General features: G+C 48.7%; 1 protein-coding gene across 1 annotated transcript in view; it reads left to right on the forward strand.

The window, feature by feature from the left end:
- Window positions 1-887: 887 nt before the first annotated feature.
- The window catches only part of ACSF3 (acyl-CoA synthetase family member 3), a 56,126-nt gene continuing 36,142 nt past the window's right edge, over window positions 888-20,871 (forward strand). The window contains exons 1-4 of the mRNA XM_056862891.1: window positions 888-1,583; window positions 3,881-4,036; window positions 18,517-18,671; window positions 19,797-19,942. Of these exons, the coding sequence (XP_056718869.1) occupies window positions 888-1,583; window positions 3,881-4,036; window positions 18,517-18,671; window positions 19,797-19,942 (1,153 nt within the window). The remainder of the gene's footprint in view (window positions 1,584-3,880; window positions 4,037-18,516; window positions 18,672-19,796; window positions 19,943-20,871) is intronic.

Here is a 20,871-nt window from a genome sequence, read left to right on the forward strand (position 1 = left end):
GAAGCGACTTGACAGCACGTAACACACACATGATTCTTGAGGGTGTTCTGCATCAACCATGTCTGTAGCCCAGACAAGGGAATGTCTTTATTGGGCCAATGTCTCTTACACTGAAAGCGGCGTCTGCCTCCTGGGCAGTTTTGTATCTGGAGGAGCTGGTGCAGCTTCAGGGAGCAGTGCTTCGCCAGCCAGTTAAGCTGCTGCTGCTGTGCCATTTTCGCTTACCAGGCGTGAAGCATGTGGCTCTGCAAAACACTCATTCTTCATTTGCAGTGAAGGAGGCTTGTGGGGTTGCCTTGAAGATTGATCCCTTCTCCTTCTGACACAAGAGTAGCCCTGCTGTATCAGACAAATGGTTCATCTAGTCCAGCCTCCTGTTTCTAATAGTGGGCATCCAAATACCATGGGAAATGGGACACAGGCAACAGGCCCTGCCTGTTCTCTTCCCTGATCCCCCCTTGCCTGTCATCTGACCATCAGAGGCATTCTGCCTCTGAACCCATTCAGCTATCATGGCTAATAGCCAAACCTATCCTCGGTATATTCGTCCAGCTCCTTTGGGTGGTGTCCAAAGCCACATCTTGTGGCAGTCAGTTCTACAAGTCAACTACCCATTGTGGAAAGCAGTACTTCCTTTCAGTTGCATTGACTCATCTTCCTATCAGCTTCACAGGTGACCCAAGTTCTAGTGTTATGGGGGAGAGAGAGAAATTTCTTTCTGTCCATTTTCTCCATGCCATGCATAATTTTGTTGACCTCTATCTAGTCAACCCCTGCTTCGGCATCATGAGTACCTGTCCCTCTGTTTACCAGCTTTGAATATTCACAGGATTCTTTGATTTCTTCCTCTAGTACTGCTTCTGGCCAAGAGACTCAGGAGGGGGGAAATGTTGCGACCCTTGATATGGTCTGGCAGAAGCTGCTCAATCCAATTTCTTGCTTGCAGTCTTTCCCTTTGGGGAAGGCGCTCCTCTGCGCTCAGCAATGCTCTCCGTGTCTGCAAAGGGCTGCATGCCAGCAGGACAATTTCTTCTGGGCGGGTTGCCCCAGTCTTTACGAGAGCCTTGGCCTTTGGGGAGAAAGTAGCCATCGTCGATGAGAATGGGGAGCACACCTACAAGGACCTGTACACACAAAGCCTCCTCTTGTCCCAGAAACTCTGCCAGATGCTGGGGTGCACCAGTGGAGACCTGAATGGTGAGCGGATTTCGTTCCTGTGTCCCAACGATGCTTCCTACGTAACCGCCCAGTGGGCTGCGTGGATGAGTGGGGGCACAGCCGTTCCTCTCTACAGGAAGCACCCTGCTTCAGAGCTGGAGTATTTCATTAAGGATTCTCAGAGTGCTCTCCTGGTTGTAGAGGAAGGCTACGTGGAGAAGATTGCGCCCAGTGCGGACAGGCTGAGGGTGCCCATGCTGCTCCTTCCACAGTCTGGAAAGCGTCCGCCAGTTGAAGGATCCTTGCTGGAAGCCAGATGTCCCATTTCAGAATGGAAGGACAGGGGAGCGATGATCGTTTACACAAGCGGCACCACGGGGAGACCCAAAGGAGTCCTCAGCACCCACCAGAACGTCCAGGCTGTGGTGAGTTCATGCTTCGCCTGCTGAAGCAGGGCTCAGGTGGGTGCTTGCTTTGAATCACAGAATCATAGAGTTGGAAGGGACCAACGGGGTCATCTAGTCCAACCCCCTGCACAATGCAGGAAATTCATGACTACCTCCTGCACACTCCCCCAGTGACCCCTACTCCATGCCCAGAAGATGGCCAAGATGCCCTCCTCTCTCATGAACAGCCTAAGGTCATAGAATCAGCATTGCTGACAGATGGCCATCTAGCCTCTGCTTAAAATCCTCCAGGGAAGGAGAGGCCACCACCTCCTGAGGAAGCCTGTTCCACTGAGAAACCGCTCTAACTGTTAGAAAATTCTTCCTTTGGAAGGGCAGCAGAAGACGTAGGAAAGGAAACGGGTGCTTAGAGCGGTTCCCCTCACTCTTAAGGACAGCAAACACCTACACATTTAGGATGGGAGGGGGCTTCTGCCCCAGCACCCCCTTTTCACACTGCTGTGCTGGGTTCTTTTGTTTCTGGAGCAGAGGCAAAGGTTGCTTCCCTTCTCCCGTTGCCTCGTGATGAGATGTCTTAAAAGGCATCCTGAAAGTCTGTATGCTCTTTCACCGCTTATCCCCAAGGCGGAAAAATCCATTAGCTCCCTGAGCCAAACAGAGTTAGAAGGGTGGAGTCTGTCGACTGCCACTACAGTTCAGGGTCTCTGCCTGCAATGGATAAAACCACCCGTTGGGATGCAAAATGCCCGTGTGGCGTGGCTCCGGCTGATCAAAGAGTGCCCCTTTTGCTGTTCATGGTGCACAGAGTGAGTTCTTCTGTTGCTTGGGAATCCTGATTTTTAAAAAAAGGTCTCTTTCTTTTCCATCAACCATGTCCACTAAATTCTAATAGCACAAAGTGTCAGCCCCGTAACTGCTTTTATTTATTTATGTATTTATTATTTGCATTTATATCCCGGCCCCATTCCCGGCAAGCCGGGATCAGAGCTGTTCACAACATAATTATAAAAACATCAATTAAAACATATTAAAACCTACTTTAAAATTCATATTTCATATTATAATAAAACAAGATGGCCTTAATCTCAGCCACTGGGCAGGCCTGATCAGCAATGGTCCCCAAACCAAGTTGAGGGGTGGATGGGGAGGCCAGCAATTGGTGATAACGTAAAGACTCGCGGCCGCCCTCAGGTGTAGGCCTGGCATAACAGTTCTGTTTTGCAGGCCCTGCGGAACTCATTTAGGTCCCACAGGGCCCTGATGTTACTTGGAAGACTGTTCCACCAGCCCGGGGCCAGGGCCGAGAAAGCCTTGTTCCTTGAGCATGAAGCTCTCTGGGGGGTATGCCAGGAGAGACGGTCCCTCTCCGGTGGCTGTTGGGCAGCTTGTGCGCTTGCTCTCTTGGCAGCATCTGGACTGATGATATCTTTCAGATCGGGGCTCAGCATGCGCAAGGAGGTGATCCAGATCTAGGCTGTGTTCGAGGCTACAGTGGAGGCATTTGGGGTACAGCTCAGCCAGAAGGGTGTCCTGCAGGCAAAGGGAGGGACCAGAGGGAAGAGGGTGGATAAGACTCGAAGGATGGGGGCAGAATCTGAAATGAGGCAGGAATGAGGTGTGAGAGGAGTTAGCAGCCAGCTCCTGTGTTTGGAAAGGAGATAGAAAAGTTTAAACTGCAAAACATGGGTCTGAACATCTGTCCTCCTAACCATGCAAGGGAGGGTGCAAGAACATCTATGTTCAGAGCTGTGCAGACTCCCCAGAAATCCTGCAGGCTCTTTGTTTGTTCTCTGTGCCCCATTCGTGGCTTTGTCCAGGTAGGAAAAAGAAACCTCACAGGAACCCTGGAAGTTGAGGAGCCAGTCTGGGTGTGCATGTACGAAAGATCTCCAGCAGGGCTGGGGGTGGGGGGTGAGTGTTGCTGGAAGGAAGCCAGGGGTTGGGGGTTGGGGAAGGATGGTCCACGCAGCCAGTGGGGCAGGGGGAGGATGAGGGAAGAGTTGTAGTCTGGCTTACAAGCCACCCAAGTGTCTGTCACAAAAAACAGGAAAGGTGGCGATGGTAGACCCAAGTGTCCGGCTGCTATAGTAATAGGACTAATCGTCCAGTGCTACTAATTTCTAACAGTTTTCTCCTGCTGCTGTCTTATAGTGTGTCATTGGCATCAGCTGTAATCTGAGATCCTGTCTGTACTTCCCCCCTGAAAAAAACCCATCCCAAAACAAATAGAGACTGTACAGCAGCTCTGTGTGCTTGTGTGCAGTGGGTCCTCTGTTCATGATACCACATTTCTTTTCTCCCTGATGCCCTTGCAGATTACTGGGCTGGTTGATAAATGGCAGTGGACGAAGGACGATGTTATTCTCCATGTTCTGCCTCTGCACCACGTCCATGGGGTGGTCAACAAGCTGCTGTGCCCACTCTGGGTGGGCGCCACGTGCATCATGCTCCCTGAATTCAGTGCGCAGACGGTAAGCTGTGTTGTCCCACTCCTCCTCCTTATTGGCACAGCTGCCTGGCTCTCCCAGGTGTTCAGGACGGGGCTGCACACTTCTGCCACCCAAAGATATTTCACCGGTCTCTCTGGGGATGCCGAGATGCAATGTAGCTTGCCATTGCTACAGTTTCCTCCGAGTCCATGACTTTTTAGCACCAAGGACAGAGGAAGCGAAAATGTCCAGTGTTGCCCTGCGCTTTTTCTCTGCTTTCTGGGAATGAGCCGCCATTCAGCAAAAGGCCCGCCTCACATGCCTTGCCTGGGCAGGTCTTTTTGGGTCCCTCTTAGCTTTCCGCGTAAGATTCTCTTTGCCTTCTCACGGCTCTCGTTGCTCTGATTTGGCGGTTGTGTGCTGGGGGTCTTGATGTTCCTGCTGCCCCTGGTGAGACTGGCTGGCTGTCCTTGCAATTCTGCAATCCCAGTGTTGCTTTTTGGCTTGAGGGTGTTGTGCAAATGCCAGTCCATCCCCCTGTAGTGAGCTGAGGAGGTAGATTTTATTTCTCCTTTAGGCCCTATGAGGGATTGAGCCAAAGGGACAAGGTCTGGAGTTTCCGTCAGCTGCAGACAAAGCTGCCCTTGCCGGTGGCTCTACTTTGGTGCTTTTGCTTCCTGATCTGTGTCTGGAAGTGCAGTTGTGACAGTAATTCCTCACAGGTAGAGGTTCGAATGGCAGGAATCGACAGAGAAGCAGGCAGTGTCTTTGTCTGGATTTGCTTCCCCCACACATAGAGATTTGCTGGGCTTCGGTTTGTGGTCCTTCTAGCAGCTTCGGAGTCTTGTGGTGATGGGGTGACTGTTAGGAAAACTCTCCTACACCCCCAAGCGGTGCCTGAGGTTTCACCAGTCGCTGCAACAGACAGCATAAATTCCGTGCCAGATGGTGAGATCGTGGCTTTGTGAGAAGAGAGCGCTTTGGTGTGTGCTGCCTGTCCCAGGAGACGGGGCCACAGCGGAGCAGATGAAAATCATGGCAGCAGCCCTCTCATCAGTGCTCGTGATGTGAGAAGGTGGGGCAGGAGATGAAAGGACTTGAGCATTTGGCAACGAATTTGCAGCCAGGAGCCATCATCATGAGCCTGGGTTTTTAGGCACCGTGGAACAGTGTTTCCAGGAAGCGCAAAAATCTTATTGCTGTTGCCGATGTTCTCAGCCAGAGCTGCTGATATTGGGTGGCATAAGAGGAGAAAAACCCTCTCTAAGATTGTAGCTGTTAAATTTGCTCCCTGTTTCTTCCACAATCTGAGGGACTATTTGTAATGCAGGTCCCCTGTAGTCCTCTGCCATCTGGCCTCTGAGAGAGAAATATAGAGTGTGTATATGTGTGTAGAGTGCTGTCAAGTTGCAGCCAACTTATGGCAATCCCATAGGGGTTTCAAGGCAAGAGATGTTCAGAGGTGGTGTCCTGTTGCCTGCCTCTGCGTTGTGCCCTTAAGCTTCCACGTACTTACCAGGGCCAACCCTGCTTAGCTTCCAAGATCCGACGAAATCGGGCTAGCCTGGGCCAGTTTACTACAAAGTTTGCCACATGGAGGCAAACACTTGCATATCCTGCAAGACCCATCAACCAAACCAGCACAGGTGATTGGGCTAGCCTGGGACATCCAGGCCCCGCCCCTGGTTGAGATTGCAACAGCCTTTGGCTGCTCGTAATAAACCATTGAACCATTTTATGTATACGCACACATTTTTAAAATGAAGTTTCTAGCTCTCATGCTTGTGTAGAAAATTTTGGCAGGATTCGAGCAGCTTCTGTGGAATTTCCAGAGCAGATAGGTAGAGGATTCAGAGAGCAGGTTTATTATTAATTTATTTATTATTTCCACTTATTACCCCGCTCTCCCTGGCCCAAACCTGGCTCAGAGCGGTTTCCCATGTCCCACCCAGCTTCCTTTTGCTCCTGATGACTTCCAGTTGTGGCCCTGTATTTCTTTCTTATATGTTTATCCTGCTTTTCAGCCGTGTATTGTCTTAGAAAACAGCTCACAAGACTCAGGAGTCACTATGGTGAAAACATGGCTTGGGGAGAAGATTCTCAGCTGGCCGTTTCCTCTCCTGAACCATGGTAGCTGGAAGCAGGAGAGAGGGGAGCTCTCAGCTGGATCTAGGTGTGGTAGAGGGCTGCTTCCTGCTTTCCCACCAAAGGCCTTATCTGTCAGGATTGGGCACTACCTTACTCTGAGTAACAAACATGCATGGTCTCTGCTCCACACTGATGTGTTTCCTGTTGTATGTACCCTTGTTTAAGAAGGATGTGGCAACTTGGTCAGGATTCAGAGAAGAGGTGAAAAGGAAATAGAGGGTCTAGAAGCCAAATCCTTTCAGGAATGGAATAGCAAAAGAGCAGGGCATGTTCACGGAGCACAATCCAACAGGATGTTCTGCTGTCTGAGCCCCATTTGACATGGAAGCTGCCTCTATCTAACACCGAAGTCAGCCTTTGCAAGTTCTGCCTACAGCTGGAATCTTCCTGAGTCTCTGGACATACAGGCAGGTATTTGAAAGAAGGAAGAGAGGCAACCTGAAGGACCCCAGTGTGTGGTGGCATCAGGTGTCACCCTGTGAATGCCCCTTAGACACATGAGTGCCTTTGGGCCAGTTCCCTGATAGCTGCAGAACAAGGAGCTGATGGTGTCCATTGCCTTTGGGCTGGAGAAGAGGAAGCCCAAGGTGGTCTTCTGTCATAAGAGAGCACACTAGGGTGTGACAATCGAGGGCATCGGGTGTGGACCCTTGAGCAATGCCCTCACTTGCCCTTGATTGTCACCTGGGCTCAAGCAGGGTTGGCCAGAAAGCATATGCCTGGCCTGCTGTGTGCTTCACAGTCTCTAGTGCTGCATGGCGTCTGGAGAACCCCACCTGCCCTTTGGATTTGTGCTTTGCTTTCTACCATCGCCACCTTTCCTGTTTTTTGGAACAGACTCCTGAGGAAGCCTGAACGTGGCGCTAGAAAGGAAGCGTGTGCGGGTCAGTCAGGCTTTCTTGTGGAGTTTGAGATGAGCCACCTTTCAGCACCGGTCCGTCTTCTCCAGCTGTTTACAAAGTGCCTTTTGCTACCCAAATCAGCTCTTGGAAAAGCAGCAGAGTCTCCGCAGAGGATTTCACCGAAGGAGCCTGAGATTTTCCTTCTGCCTTTTGTATTTCTGTCTCTCCGCACCTCGAGAGAGCAGTCAATTACAGGGTGATATAAAGGAACCCGAACGGCAGCTCAAATACTTGACACGCCGATCAAAACAAAGCCAGGAACTTGCCTCCAAAGCCTCCGCTGCCGGAATCAGCCTTGAGTGATCCTGGCACAGGCTCAGGAGAAACCACAACAGCGCGACCAACCTTTCTAATCACTAACACTTCATTATACGCAATAAATACTTTATTATTACAGTGTTTATTAGATTACTTAATTTACAGCATGCCTTGGCAGTTGCAGATACAGGTGGTAGTTTGGTTGGGTTAGTCCTTGTGGCAGGCAGGCTGTGCTCCTTGCAATGTAGGTGTGGCAGAGGCCAGAGGCCAGGAGTTATCTTAGGCCCAAATGAAGAAGAGTTGGTTTTTATATGCCAACTTTCTTTACCACTTAAGGGAGACTCAAACCGGCTTACAATCACCTCTTCCCCTCCCCACAACAGACACCCTGTGAGGTAGGCGAGGCTGAGAGAGCGCTAAGAGAACTGTGACTAGCCCAAGGTCACCCAGCTGGCTTCATGTGGAGTAGTGGGGAAACCAACCCGGTTCTCCAGATTAGAGTCTGCCGCTCCAAACCACCACTGTTAGCCACTACACTATGCTGGCTCTCAGTGAGCCATTATGTGTAATGTGGGATTGCTGTGGGGACTTATAGCAGGCCGGAAGGTACAAATTCTCCATGTGAAATCAGTTCTGATGTCCCATAGGGGAGAGGCTTCAGCCTCCCCCCACACACACACACACACCATTTTCCTAACCAGAAAGGGCCCCAGGAGGTGTTATTTGCCTGGGAGGGTGCATGTGCAAGTATTCAGTGTGGGTGTAGCCCCTTCCAGTGGAGCAAATAGCCTCTCCCCATGGCCATTTTGGGTCAGGAAAACCATGTGGGGCAGCTGAAGCCTCTCCTTCTCACATACCACAATCCCGATTGCAATTGGACCCCTGCGGCACTTCAGAATTGAGTTCCCACAGGCAACACGCATAAGATCTGCTTTGGTCCTTAGCATCACTGAGACTAAAGCTTACAGCATTTACATTGGATGTTTCTAAAACTATAGCATCCACCTGCAGAGACAGAGAGGCAGTTTGACAAGACCAGAGGAGTCACTTTCTATAGGACAGGCCCCTCTGGCATAATAACAGCACACTACCAGTGGTCACCTGCAGTCCACAAGTAAAATGTCTCCAGCGCACCATCACTCTCTTGGATGATGCTCATTTTTTGTCACAGTCCTGAGCTGAAGGCCTGTCCTTGAGGACCACCAGGCTCCTCCTCTATTCCGAAACCCCAACAGATACACCAATCCCGGAAGTAGCTGCTACAGCTAACCTGTCCCAGATCTGACGAGATCGGTGGTGCTGTCACGGGACTCAGGAGCATGCCTTAAAGTGTCCATTCACTGGCACATCTTCTGGCATGATGTCTTGCCTCATGTGCTGCCAGTGCCCCTTTGCCAAGGTTGACATGCTCTCTTTATGGTAGGAGAAATGAACATGAGTGGGATGTTAAAAATGGAAACACTGGGGAACTAATGGGAAGGTGCCAACCTTCCTGGACATTCAACAACAGACCTAAAGGTTTTCTTCCTTCAGCAAAGAAAAGCTTTGAAGGGAGACTCCAGCATGAAGCTACTGAACTGGAACTCCTATGCAGAGTTGACCCTTGAGGAGTGCGGGGAACCCGGTAGTGCAAGCCCATGCAAGGTTAACTCTAGTTCCACTGATTCATAGGGCTGTGGGAGTGGCTGTCTGTCTGCAAAGCGTAATTGCCCCACACTCAATCCCCATTACTAAGAATTGGTGTGAAAGTTGGACAATGAAGGAAGCTGAACTCTCCCTAGAAGCTAAATGGCCGAACTGAGGCTATCGTACTTTGGTCACATTATGAGAAGACAAGAGTCACTGGAAAAGATGATAACACCAGGAAAAGTGGAATGTGGCAGGAAAAGAGGAAGACCCAACATGGGATGGATTGATTCAATAAAGGAAGCCACAGCCCTCAGTTTGCAAGACCTGAGTGAGGCTGTTAGCAATAGGGCATTTTGGAGGACATTAATTCATACAGTCGGCATAGGTTGGAAACGACTTGATGGCACTTAACATAAACACAAATCTCCCTTTGCCAGTCCATGAATGGTTGGGAGTGGTCCCTGCTCCCCACCCCCTTCAATGGGTTATTTTACTCTCTTTGCAAGATAATTCACAGTGGGTAGCCGTGTTAGTCTGTCTGCAGTAGTAGAAAAGGGCAAGAGTCCAGTAGCACTTTAAAGACTAACAAAAAATATTTTCTGGTAGGGTATGAGCTTTCGTGAGCCACAGCTCACTTCTTCAGATACTTTGCAAGCTCTTGTTTGCATCTGTGCTCTGTGGTGTCTCAACAGCATGAAATGCATCATTCATAATTTAGCATATAAAATTGTGTTATTTGGCATATTTATGAAATGTGTATGCCTTAGTTTTCTACACACAAATTTCCAAATGTACCCTCTGTATGTGTGTCTGACAAACAGGCTAACTGCTGTGCCCTGCCTAAGCACGTGTATTGTTGCCCTCTGAGATAAATAAAAGTGTGTGGGGAAAATAAATTTTATAGAAAACAAAATGAAGTGCACTATTTAGACAGAATAAAACAGACGTTCGGTGGTATCTTAAAGACTGACAGCATTTATTTCAGTATGAGCTTTCGTGGGTCACAGCCCACTTCTTCAGTTAGATATCTGAAGGGAAAATCATACTGGGAGATCTTAGGGAAAGTACTGGGGGGAGTCGATATTTGGTGTGAATTGCCCTTTGAGTCTTTCAAGTGTAAATCTCAATGTAAGGGGGAAAGGGAAGAGTTGATGTAGAAAGGGTAGGTGTGAGTCCCATCATAAATCAATGGATTGATCAGTTATGATGAGTCAGCATGGTACAGTGGTTAAGAGTGGTGGTTTGGAGCAGTGGACTCTGATCTGGAGAACCGAGTTTGATTCCCCCCTCCTACACACGAAGCCAGCTGGGTGACCTTGGGCTAGCCACACTCTCTCAGTCCTACCTACCTTGCAGGGTGTCTTGTGTGGGGAGGGGAGGGGAAGGGGATTGTAAACCGGTTTGAGTCTTCCTTAAGTGGTAGAGAAAGTCGGCATATAAAAACCAACTCTTCTTCTTATGTGTACCAGATGATCATTGAGAGATCCAAACAGACAAACAGAGAAGATTCAAACAGACAAGCACATCGTTTAAGTGAAAGTTAACTGCTATAAGGTTATAGTCTGATAAAACATGTTAAAAGCAGCTCTCATTTGAGCAGTCCCATAATCACAACAGGACTGATAGCACACTCGGGTATAAACTTCATACTATTGAAAACATTCAGCTTTTTGATGGTGTATTATTGTCATACCCATGCTTATTTACTGTGGACAAAATTAGTTACATTGAAAGAGTAAACATATCCCTGAAAACCAGTTGTGTATGTCTACACAAAACCTCGATGGATGTCTGAGGAAACTCTTAAAATTGCCAGAGATAGACGAGAAGCAAAAGTAGAAGGTGACAGAAATAGAATCAAAAGTCTAAGTGCAACGTTCCAGCGACTCGCATGTAGAGACAAAGAGACCTATTATAATAACCAGTGTAAAGAAATAGAAGAGAACAACAAAAAAGGAAGAACAAGAGATCTGTTCCACAAGATCCAAGAAATCAAAGGGAAATTTAAAGCAAGGTTAGGCATGCTGAAAGATCAGCATGGAAATACATTTACTGAACAGGACAAAATAAAGAAAAGGTGGGAACAATACACTGAAGAACTATACAAAAGAGATGAAAGGATAAAAGATTCTTTCCAAGAAGAATCTTTTGAAGAAGAACCTACAGTTATAGAAAGTGAAGTGAAAGCTGCATTGAGAGCAATTGGGAGAAACAAATCACCAGGAGCAGATGGGATATCAATAGAGCTATTCCAAGCCACAGAAACAGAGTCCATCAAAATCTTGACAAGAATATGCCATCAGATATGGAAAACAAAACAATGGCCCACAGACTGGAAATGATCCATTTACATTCCAATTCCCAAGAAAGGAGACATCAAAGATTGCAGCAACTATCGGACCATCGCATTAATTTCTCATGCAAGTAAAGTGATGCTCAAAATCTTACAGCAAAGGCTGTTACCATATATGGAACGAGAAATCCCTGATGTTCAAGCTGGTTTCAGAAAAGGAAGAGGCACTAGAGATCATATTGCAAATATACGCTTACTGGAGCATACGAGAGAATTTCAGAAGAAAATCAGCTTGTGTTTCATAGATTACAGCAAAGCTTTTGACTGTGTGGATCATGAAAAGCTATACCTGGTTTTAAAGGAAATGGGTGTGCCACTACATCTGATCGTTTTGATGCACAACCTGTACTCTGGACAAGAGGCCACAGTTAGAACAGAATATGGAGAAACGGAATGGTTTCCAATTGGCAAAGGTGTCAGACAAGGATGTATTTTGTCTCCCTATCTCTTCAATCTATATGCAGAACATATAATTAGGAAAGCAGGATTAGATTTAGATGAAGGTGGGGTGAAAATTGGAGAGAGGAACATTAATAATTTGAGATATGCTGATGACACTACATTATTGGCAGAAAATAGTGAAGATTTGAAACGACTACTGCTAAAAGTTAAAAGAGAAAGTGCCAAAGCAGGACTATAGCTGAACATCAAGAAAACAAAAGTAATGACTACAGGAGAATTACACAACTTTAAGGTTGACAATGAGGGAATTGAAATTGTTCAAGACTTTCTATTCCTTGGCTCCACCATCAACCAAAAGGGAGACTGCAGCCAAGAAATCAGAAGGAGATTGAGACTGGGAAGGGCAGCCATGAAGGAGCTAGAAAAGATTTAGAAGTGTAAGGATGTGTCACTGGCCACCAAGACGAGATTAATTCATGCCATCGTATTCCCTATTACTATGTATGGGTGTGAAAGCTGGACAGTGAAGAAAGCTGATAGGAAGAAAATAGATTCCTTTGAAATGTGGTGTTGGAGGAGAGTGTTACGGATTCCGTGGACTGCCAAAAAAACAAATCAGTGGGTTATAGATCAAATCAAGCCTGAACTGACCCTAGAAGCTAAAATGACTAAACTGAGGCTGTCGTATTTTGGTCACGTCATGAGACGACAAGAGTCACTGGAAAAGGCAGTCATGCTAGGAAAAGTTGAGGGCAGCAGGAAAAGAGGAAGACCCAACAAGAGATGGATTGACTCAATAAAGGAAGCCACGGCCTTCAATTTGCAGGATCTGAGCAGGGCTGTCAAAGATAGGACATTTTGGAGGACTTTCATTCATAGGGTCGCCATGAGTCGGAAGCAACTTGACGGCACTTAACACACACACACACATGTCTACAGTACGTTCAGGAATTATTCTCTGATGTAGATTGTCTTACATAAAAGTCTCCATACTATGCATTTTGAGTGAGCAAACCTTGTCTTAAAAACATTTCACTCATTCCCAAAAATATTTCGCTGTAGTTTTTTCGGTGAGTCAGCATGGTGTAGTGGTTAAGAACGGTGGTTTGGAGTGCTGGACTATGATCTAGAGAACCGGGTTTGATTCCCCACTCCTCCCCATGAGCAGCGGAGGCTATTCTGGTGAACTGGATTTGTTTCCCCACTCCTACATGTGAATCCAGCTGGGTGACCTTGGGCTAGTCACAGCTTTCTTAGAGTTCTCTCAGCCTCTCCTACCTTACAGGGTGTGAGGAAGGTGATTGTAAGCCTGTTTGAGTCTCCCTTAAGTGGTAGAGAAAGTTGGCATATAAAAACCAACTCATTGTCTTTTTCTTCTTCTTCTGAAAATTATCTTGGACAAAAAGCATATTTCTTTTTCTGAGTCTTTCCATTTGTTTCTGGCCTTGCACTTCCCTTCAAATCAGTGGAACCTCCAGGAAGAGGTTCCGGGTTCCGGAACCCGCAGCCCAGAAGTGGCATCTCCAGTTGCTGTTCCTTCACTTTGGAGTTACCTGGCTTACGTCTGGTTGATTTAGGTGCAGAGTTTGCCAGCTCCAGGTGATAAATGGCCCGAGACCATCCTTGGCAGCAGAGTGAAGCAGCCCTCTGCAGCAGAGTGAAGCAGCCCTCTGCAGTGAAATGTCAGGCGCCCTTTATTAAAGAAGGGGTTGCGTCTCTCCCGTGAGCGGCTGCACGTGTGGTAATTTGCTTGGCTGCACCATCTGTTAGAAGTATCTTGCTAAAGCTCTTCCTAGCATCCTTTTATTGGAAGTTATTAAAGGATATTACTGCCCATTAATCATTTATTAATAAAAGGTTTGTCCATTGCCCCTGTATTCCCAGCCTTGCCGGCTGCTTGTTGCACAGCCTGCCTTGGGGTTTGTGACGATTTCTCACAGGGCTTTTCTGTGCCACTTTGGATCCTCATTCATTGACGTGGTCTTCTCCTTCTGGCCAGCAGGGATAAATGTTTTCTGGGCTGCTTTAAAAAGTGATGGTAAGAATGATATGATATGATAACCATCTTCAAGTACTTGAAGGGCTGACATATAGAGGATAGTGCCGAGTTGTTTTCTATTGCCCCAGAAGGTTGGACCAGAACCAATGGGTTGAAATTAAATCAAAAGAGTTTCCATCTAGACATTAGGAAGAATTTTCTAACAGTTAGAGCAGTTCCTCAGGGGAACAGGCTTCCTCGAGAGGTGGTGAGCTCTCCTTCCTGGAGGTTTTTATCAATCAATAAACCTTTAATGGCATATCCAATATTACAAAGAGGAAAAAACCAGTATAAATACTGTTAAAAACCTTCCCTGGAGGTTTTTAAGAAGAGGCTAGATGGCCATCTGTCAGCAATGCTGATTCTATGACCTTAAGCAGATAATGAGAGGGAGGGCATCTTGGGCATCTTCTGGGCGTGGAGTAGGGGGTCCCTGGGTGTGTGTAGGGAAAGGTAGTTGTGAATTTCCTGCATTGTGTAGGGGGTTGGTCTAGAGGCCCTGGTGGTCCCTTCCAACTCTATGATTCTATGAATGTTATTTTGTCTGTCATGTGAACATAGTTAATGCAGTCTACTGTGTAGCAAAGGGCCACAGTTTAATTTCAGTGACAGTCCCCAGAAATGTCACCATTAAATCTGAGTAACAGGGTGTGAGTTCCCATGAAATGTCAGCATTGAGAGCCAACGTGGTGTAGTGGTTAAGAGTGGTGGTTTGGAGCAGTGGACTCTGATCTGGAGGACCGGGTTTGATTCCCCACTCCTACACATGAAGCCAGCTGGGTGACTTTAGGCTAGTCACAGTTCTCTCAGCCCCACTTAACTCACAGGGTGTCTGTTGTGGGGAGGGGAAGGGAAGGTGATTGTAAGCAGGTTTGATTCTTCCTTAAGTGGTAGAGAAAGTCGGCATATAAAAACCAACTCTTCTTCTTCATTGGGCAAAAGAGATTTGCAAAGCTGTGTAGGGCATGTTTCTAAAGTATGAAAGAAAAACTCCTCTCTAGTTGCAGGCCTGGGAAAGCAATACTAATCTAACTCTGTCTGGGGAAAGTTGATAGTCTTAGCATGTTAGTTTCCCGAGAGTTATCATTCTTTCTGAACTCAAAGGGGGAAGGAATGCTTGTGGGAGGAGTCGAGTCCCTGATGGACGAAATTCGCCGTATCATTACTCGCCAACCTCAGCTTGGGAAAGTTATCAGTTTCCTTTCCTTCTCTCCAGATCTGCCATTTCCCCTCAGCATCTGTTACAGAGTAATGCTATTTGATGTGTGAGGGGGGAGAAAGGCGGGGGGGCAGGGAGATAAGAAAAAAAATGGGAAGCGGAGCCTGTCATATTTTGTTAGATTCCTGGATCCTGGGGAAAGTGTTTGCTCCGTTCGGCATGCCTGCAGCGTAGCGAGGGTTTAAAAGCTGTAGCCTGCGACGCCGAGGGAGCAGCAGACCCTACGGATGAATAAATGATTAAAACAGAGTCGTGCGGAGCACAGAGACCGTTCGGGGGCATACCGAGCAGCAAGGGCCCAGGCCGCCTTTCAAGAAAGGAGCTCCTCCTCTCTCTGCGGATTTCTGGAAACTGCCGAGGTTGGCCAAGTTAATGGAAACTCAGTCCTTAAAGGACAGCTCCCACAAGAATCGCTGCCCTGCGTCAAACCATTATGGGGAGAAGTTCCCAGCTGGAAATGGCAGACCATCTCTGAACTCTCTTGCCTTGAAAATGCTCCGGGGTCGCCATAAGTTGTCTGCGACTTGACAACATTTTCCACCACGTGGGTCAGACACCACATGAAACCACGAGTTAATCTGACTAACAACAGTGTGATCATCCAAATGTGACCCACGCTACTAACTATGATTAAGTGGCGGTGGAAAGAGCTGTCGAGTCTTCATTTATAACACACCTTTCTCCCCAATGGGGAGCCAAGGTGACTGATGTCATTCTATTCTCCTCTGTTTTGTTCTCACAACAACCTTGGGAGGTGGGATAGGCTGAGAGGGAGTGACTGGGCCATGGTCAAACCATGAGTTTCCATGGCAGAGTGGGGATTTGAACCTGGGCCTCCCTGATCCTAGTTTGACACTCTAAACTGCTACGCCATCTTGGCTGTCCACCCACATCCTTCTCTCCTGCTTCCACAGATTAGTCCACAAGATCCAGAACCCCCAACATGCTGAGAAGGGAGGGTGAGGACTGGTCACTTCAAGAAGAAGAAGAAGAAGAAGTAGTTTTTATATTCTTTCTTTCTCTACCACTTAAGAAAGAATCAAACCAGCTTACAATCACCTTCCCTTCCCCTCCCCACAACAGACACCCTGTGAGGTAGGTGAGGCTGATAGAGCTCTAAGAGAGCTGTGACTAGCCCAAGGTCACCCAGCTGGCTTCTTGTGTAGGAGCGGGGAAACCAACCCGGTTCACCAGATTAGCCTCCGCCGCTCATGTGGAGGAGTGGGGAATCAAACCCAGTTCTCCAGATGAGAGTCCGCCGCTCCAAACCACCGCTCTTGACCACAACACCACACTGTCTCTCTCAGACTGAGCTAAGAACCAAGCAGGCAGCATTAGATGTGCCTTAGATGTGGAGAGCCAGCATGGTGTAGTGGTTAAGAGCGGTGGTTTGGAGTGGTGGCCTCTGATCTGGAGAACTGGGTTTGATTCCCTTCTCCTCCACATGAGTGGCGGAGGCTAATCTGGTGAATTGGGTTTGTTTCCCCACTCCTACACACGAAGCCAGCTGGGTGACCTTGGGCTAGTCACACTCTCTCCGCCCCACCTACCTCACAGGGTGTCTGTTGCAGAGAGGGGAAGGGAAAGTGATTTTAAGCCGGTTTGAGCCTCCATTAAGTGGTAGAGAAAATCGGCATATAAAAACCAACTCCTCTTCTTCATTAGAAAGACTGTGGGGAGCCACCTGAATTGATATGCCAGCCTGCCTCTGGTTTACCAAAGGGAGGCAAGGTACCTGTTTAAGAGGGCTTGTATATTTTTTTAAAATTAGAAATTCAAGATTTAGAAACAATCCAAGTGGGAAAAGCCACTAGGTTAAAGGGGGGAAAGCAGGCAGCACAGAAAGAAAAATTGAATGAAAATTGTGTTGGTTAAAGACAAGGGTATGTAAGGGGGATTCACCATCAGTTCCTTGCAAGCATGCATAACGTGTTTCTTCATTAAAACATTCATACCTTACCTTTCCCACTTTGCAGTGGCCCCAAGTGGCTCAGAGCGCTAAGCTCTGCCACCAGATTTCGGGCTGTGTTCTGCACACCAAAGGAGCCGGCAAGCCCTGGGTGTGTTCCGGACCCCAGTTGAAGCCATAAATGCCCTGGCCTGTCAGCTACAGAGAGGCGTTGATGCCCAGGCTTTCCAGACCTATCCCCCCCCCCCACAACCGAGTTTTTAAAATCTGTGGGGACTGAAAGAAGCATTTGGGAAATTTGGGGTAAAAACACTATTAAATGAGAACTTATCGGTATCCTGTCTGCAGGTAATTGATGTGGTGAGAGAGGAAAGAAGAAAGAATGCTCTGCTCTGAAAGCAGAGCATGCTATAAGGTGCCTTATGTTGGGGGGGGGGTGCACTGTTTTGCTTTTGGAAATTTAAAGCACACTTTTTGTGGGTGTCAGGGAACTGTTGAGAAATTGTATCTGAGAGACCGGTGGGAGCAGCCACTTAAATCCGTCTAAGCACAGGCACCTGGTGGGTCTGCGGCTGCATCCTTTGGGGTGCTGTCTGTTGAAGCCCCACTATGGCTTCTTTCTGGGCATCAGGGTGGTGGGGGTCAGAGCTCCCTCTGGCTGTAGGGAAACAGCCCATTTGTAGGCACGTCCTTCATGGGATTTTGGGCATCAAGGGGCAATTGACGGAGGTAGCTGTGCAAATCAGAAGGAAGGGTGGGGGCTTAGGAAAGTGAGAAGCGCCTAAATGGAGGTGAAGCTGGGAGCGGGGAACGGAGCTGGTTCATCTTCAGTCATTTCACGCTTTTGTTCCCTGTTGCATGCGCTTCTGTGCACCTGAGCATGCTGAGCTGCAGGGGGAGGGGAGGGGAAGCTCACAGTGTCATGAATTGTTAGGCGGTGCATTTGTCAGGAGTGGGGAAGGAGGGAAGAGCGGCCATAGCAGAGGAGGCCGTTATCTTTTATTTATTGATGGGGCTTCTTCTCACTTGATGGGGCTTCTTCTCACTGGTGAACTAATATTGGAATGAGCAAAGGGGGAAAAAGGGGAGCGAAAGGAGAGAAGGAAGGCTGAGTAGACAGAGGAGCTGCGATGTTGCCTGCGGAAACCACACTTTGTCGGGTTTGCACTTGTCACTGTTCCTACACAAGGTTCCTACACAAAGGCCAGTGCCTTGAAAGATTTGGAAATGCCCATTTGTTGTTCTGTGGGGTGGATCTAGAATGAGCTCGGAGCTGCAGCTCAGTGGGAGAGCATCTGTTTGGCGTGCAGAAGGTCCCAGGTTCAATCCCCGGCATCTCCAGTGAAAAGGATCAGGTAGCAGGAGATGCGAAAGGCCTCTCTCTGCCTGAGAGCTGCGGCCTGTCAGAGTAGACAGTGCTGACCCTCATGGACCAGCGGCCTGATTCAGTAGCGGACAGCTTTGTGAGTGTGGCTGGGCCCTATCCAGAAACGTTTTCCACCCGAGCCTCCTGCCCGGTGCCTCCAGGGACTCTGTGCATGGGCTCTGCTCAGTCTCTGGCTTCTGCAGGGTATGCAAAGTTGCCCAGACTCCAGTTGGAATGGGGGCTGGGCCTGGCCTGGCTGTTGTGGTCCTTGACATGGCCCTCTGCTTCTCTGTTCCAGGTCTGGGAGCGGTTCCTGGACCCCCAAGCCCCCAGGGTCAATGTCTTCATGGCAGTGCCAACCATTTATGCGAAACTGACAGAGTATTATGACAAACACTTCCCTCAGCATCATGTCCGGGATTTCATCCGTGCCGTCTGCCAGGATAACATTCGGTAGGTGGGGCCCTCCCCTGGACTCCCTTGGGGAGGAGCAGTGCTTCCGTCCTCACCCACCCACCCACTGCCTTGTAGAAGGGGGAGCACCCTAGTTTTATCCCTTGTAAGGAACCATCTCTGTCTCAGAATCCCTGTTGCTTTGTTTTATATTGGGTGGGAAGGGAGAGGTGGTGAAAGCAAGGCATTCTGTACATGCTCAAGGGCAACTGCCCCAGCCTGACTGAATGCAGACAGTCAACACAGGCCCCTGAGCAGTGGACTTCCTTGGCCCCTGCTAATATTGCTGGGACAGGCCCTGCCTCTTCTTTCCTTACTTTCCTTTCTCACAGAGGCTCAAGGTGGACTGCAAACTGGAAAAACAGTCTAAAGAGAGACCCTAAATGATACAACTAGTGGATTACAAAATTGAGAAAAACAAAGCCGTTTCAAAGAGAACCAAACTGAGCCGGGAGGCTGTAGAATACCCAGCCTGGGAGGTTTGGAGAAGACAGCTGGGCAAAGCATCTGCAGTGGAAGTTTTCCATGCTGGACATTCTGCTTCTGGGCAGGAGGCTGGAACTAGCCTGTCCTCTCCCTTCCGTCGCTGTGAGGCCAATTTCTCTGTTTCTGTGCAGCCCTGCCTCAGAGAGGAGCGCCAGGCCCTCCTGATCAGGCTCCACGCCAGCCCCCTCCTGTCTTGTTAGCAGCCATCTGCCATATCTCTGCTCCCAGTTTGGGTCCCAGGATGCTGATGCCAACCGCTTTTCTGTTCTGGCGGGAGCCCAGGCCTGATCTGGCCACTGCCACTTGGTAGCAGCAAATGCCCTCCTGTCCCCCCTCCCTGCCTTGGGCCTTGTGTTTGCCAAGGGGAGGACGTAGAGGACAGCGCTGTCAGTGCCTTTGGCTGTCTTGTCCTGTATAATGGCTCTTTTGCCCGTGCACAAATGGCATTTCTTGCAACATGGTCCGCGGAGTCCAACCCAAAGTGCTGGGGACCCATGACGCCGAGCATCTCTATTCAAAGCAGTGCTACTGAAGTGAAAATGGAGTTCAGCACCTAGCCCCACAGAGTGTGTTGCACAGCAGCCATAGTGCGACTGCCCCGCATTGCTGAACGGCTTCCGCTGGGGTCTCTGCTTTCAGGTTGATGGTCTCGGGGTCTGCAGCCCTTCCGGTGCCCATCCTGGAGAAGTGGAGGAGCATCACGGGGCACACGCTGCTGGAGAGGTACGGGATGACGGAGGTCGGGATGGCCCTTTCCAACCCCCTGCACGGAGCCCGCGTCCCAGGTGAGAATCCAGCAAGGGCTTGGCCACCCAGCTTGAACTTGCTAAAAGGGTGTGGATTGTTGGCAGAGTATATTAAGTACACAGTGAAGGGTCAGTCTCACTGATTAAAGATAAAGTTGCCTTTATTGAAGGAACTACATTATAGGATAGAAAAGCTGAGAGACAGAGCCTCTAGCTGCCTAGCTAACTAAAGAGAGAGAGAGGGGGTAGAATGACTTCCGAGAAGAAGGAGGAAACTGTCCCCTAAGAATATCAGTCTAAGGACAGACGTGTGAAAAAAGGGTGGACAGGTCTAACCTTACAGCCCTAACTAGCTGACCACTTGCCCGCCCCCTGCTGGGTCTTCTTCTCAGTTCCTTTGCATGCTAGACATTGCAACTCTTCCAACATGGATGCCACTGATCCATGGTACAACAAAGAAGTCCAACATTACAACTAGGCATAAATCGGGACTGTGCTAACCGAGGGGTTTGTTCTCTGGTAGAGCAGAAAGCCATAGTTAGTGAAGGGCAGAGAACACCTAAACTTTTTTCGCAGGCTGTTAGAACATTTATTTATTTACTTTATTTATATCCCATCTTTCTCCCCATTGGGGACCCGGAGCAGCTTACATCATTCTCCTCTCCTCCGTTTTATGCTCACGACAACTCTGTGAGGTAGGTTAGGCTGTGTGACTGGCCCAAGGTCACCCAGCAAACTTCTATGGCAGAGTGGGGATTCGAACCTGGGTCTCCCAGATCCTAGTCTAACCACTACACCACTCTGGCTCTCCACATTCACATCTGGGTGGGTAGCCAAGAGGAAGGGGCTTCTGCCAGAAGGACACATGGTCATTTTGAGGCAGAGGAGGGAATTAAACGTATAATATCAGAAATGGGTGATGTGGGCCGCTGGGCACACCTTGCCTGCCAGGACTTGATGGAGTGGGG

This window comes from Euleptes europaea, chromosome 17, assembly GCF_029931775.1.
Source record: "Euleptes europaea isolate rEulEur1 chromosome 17, rEulEur1.hap1, whole genome shotgun sequence".
In the NCBI taxonomy this organism is placed as follows: domain Eukaryota; kingdom Metazoa; phylum Chordata; class Lepidosauria; order Squamata; family Sphaerodactylidae; genus Euleptes; species Euleptes europaea.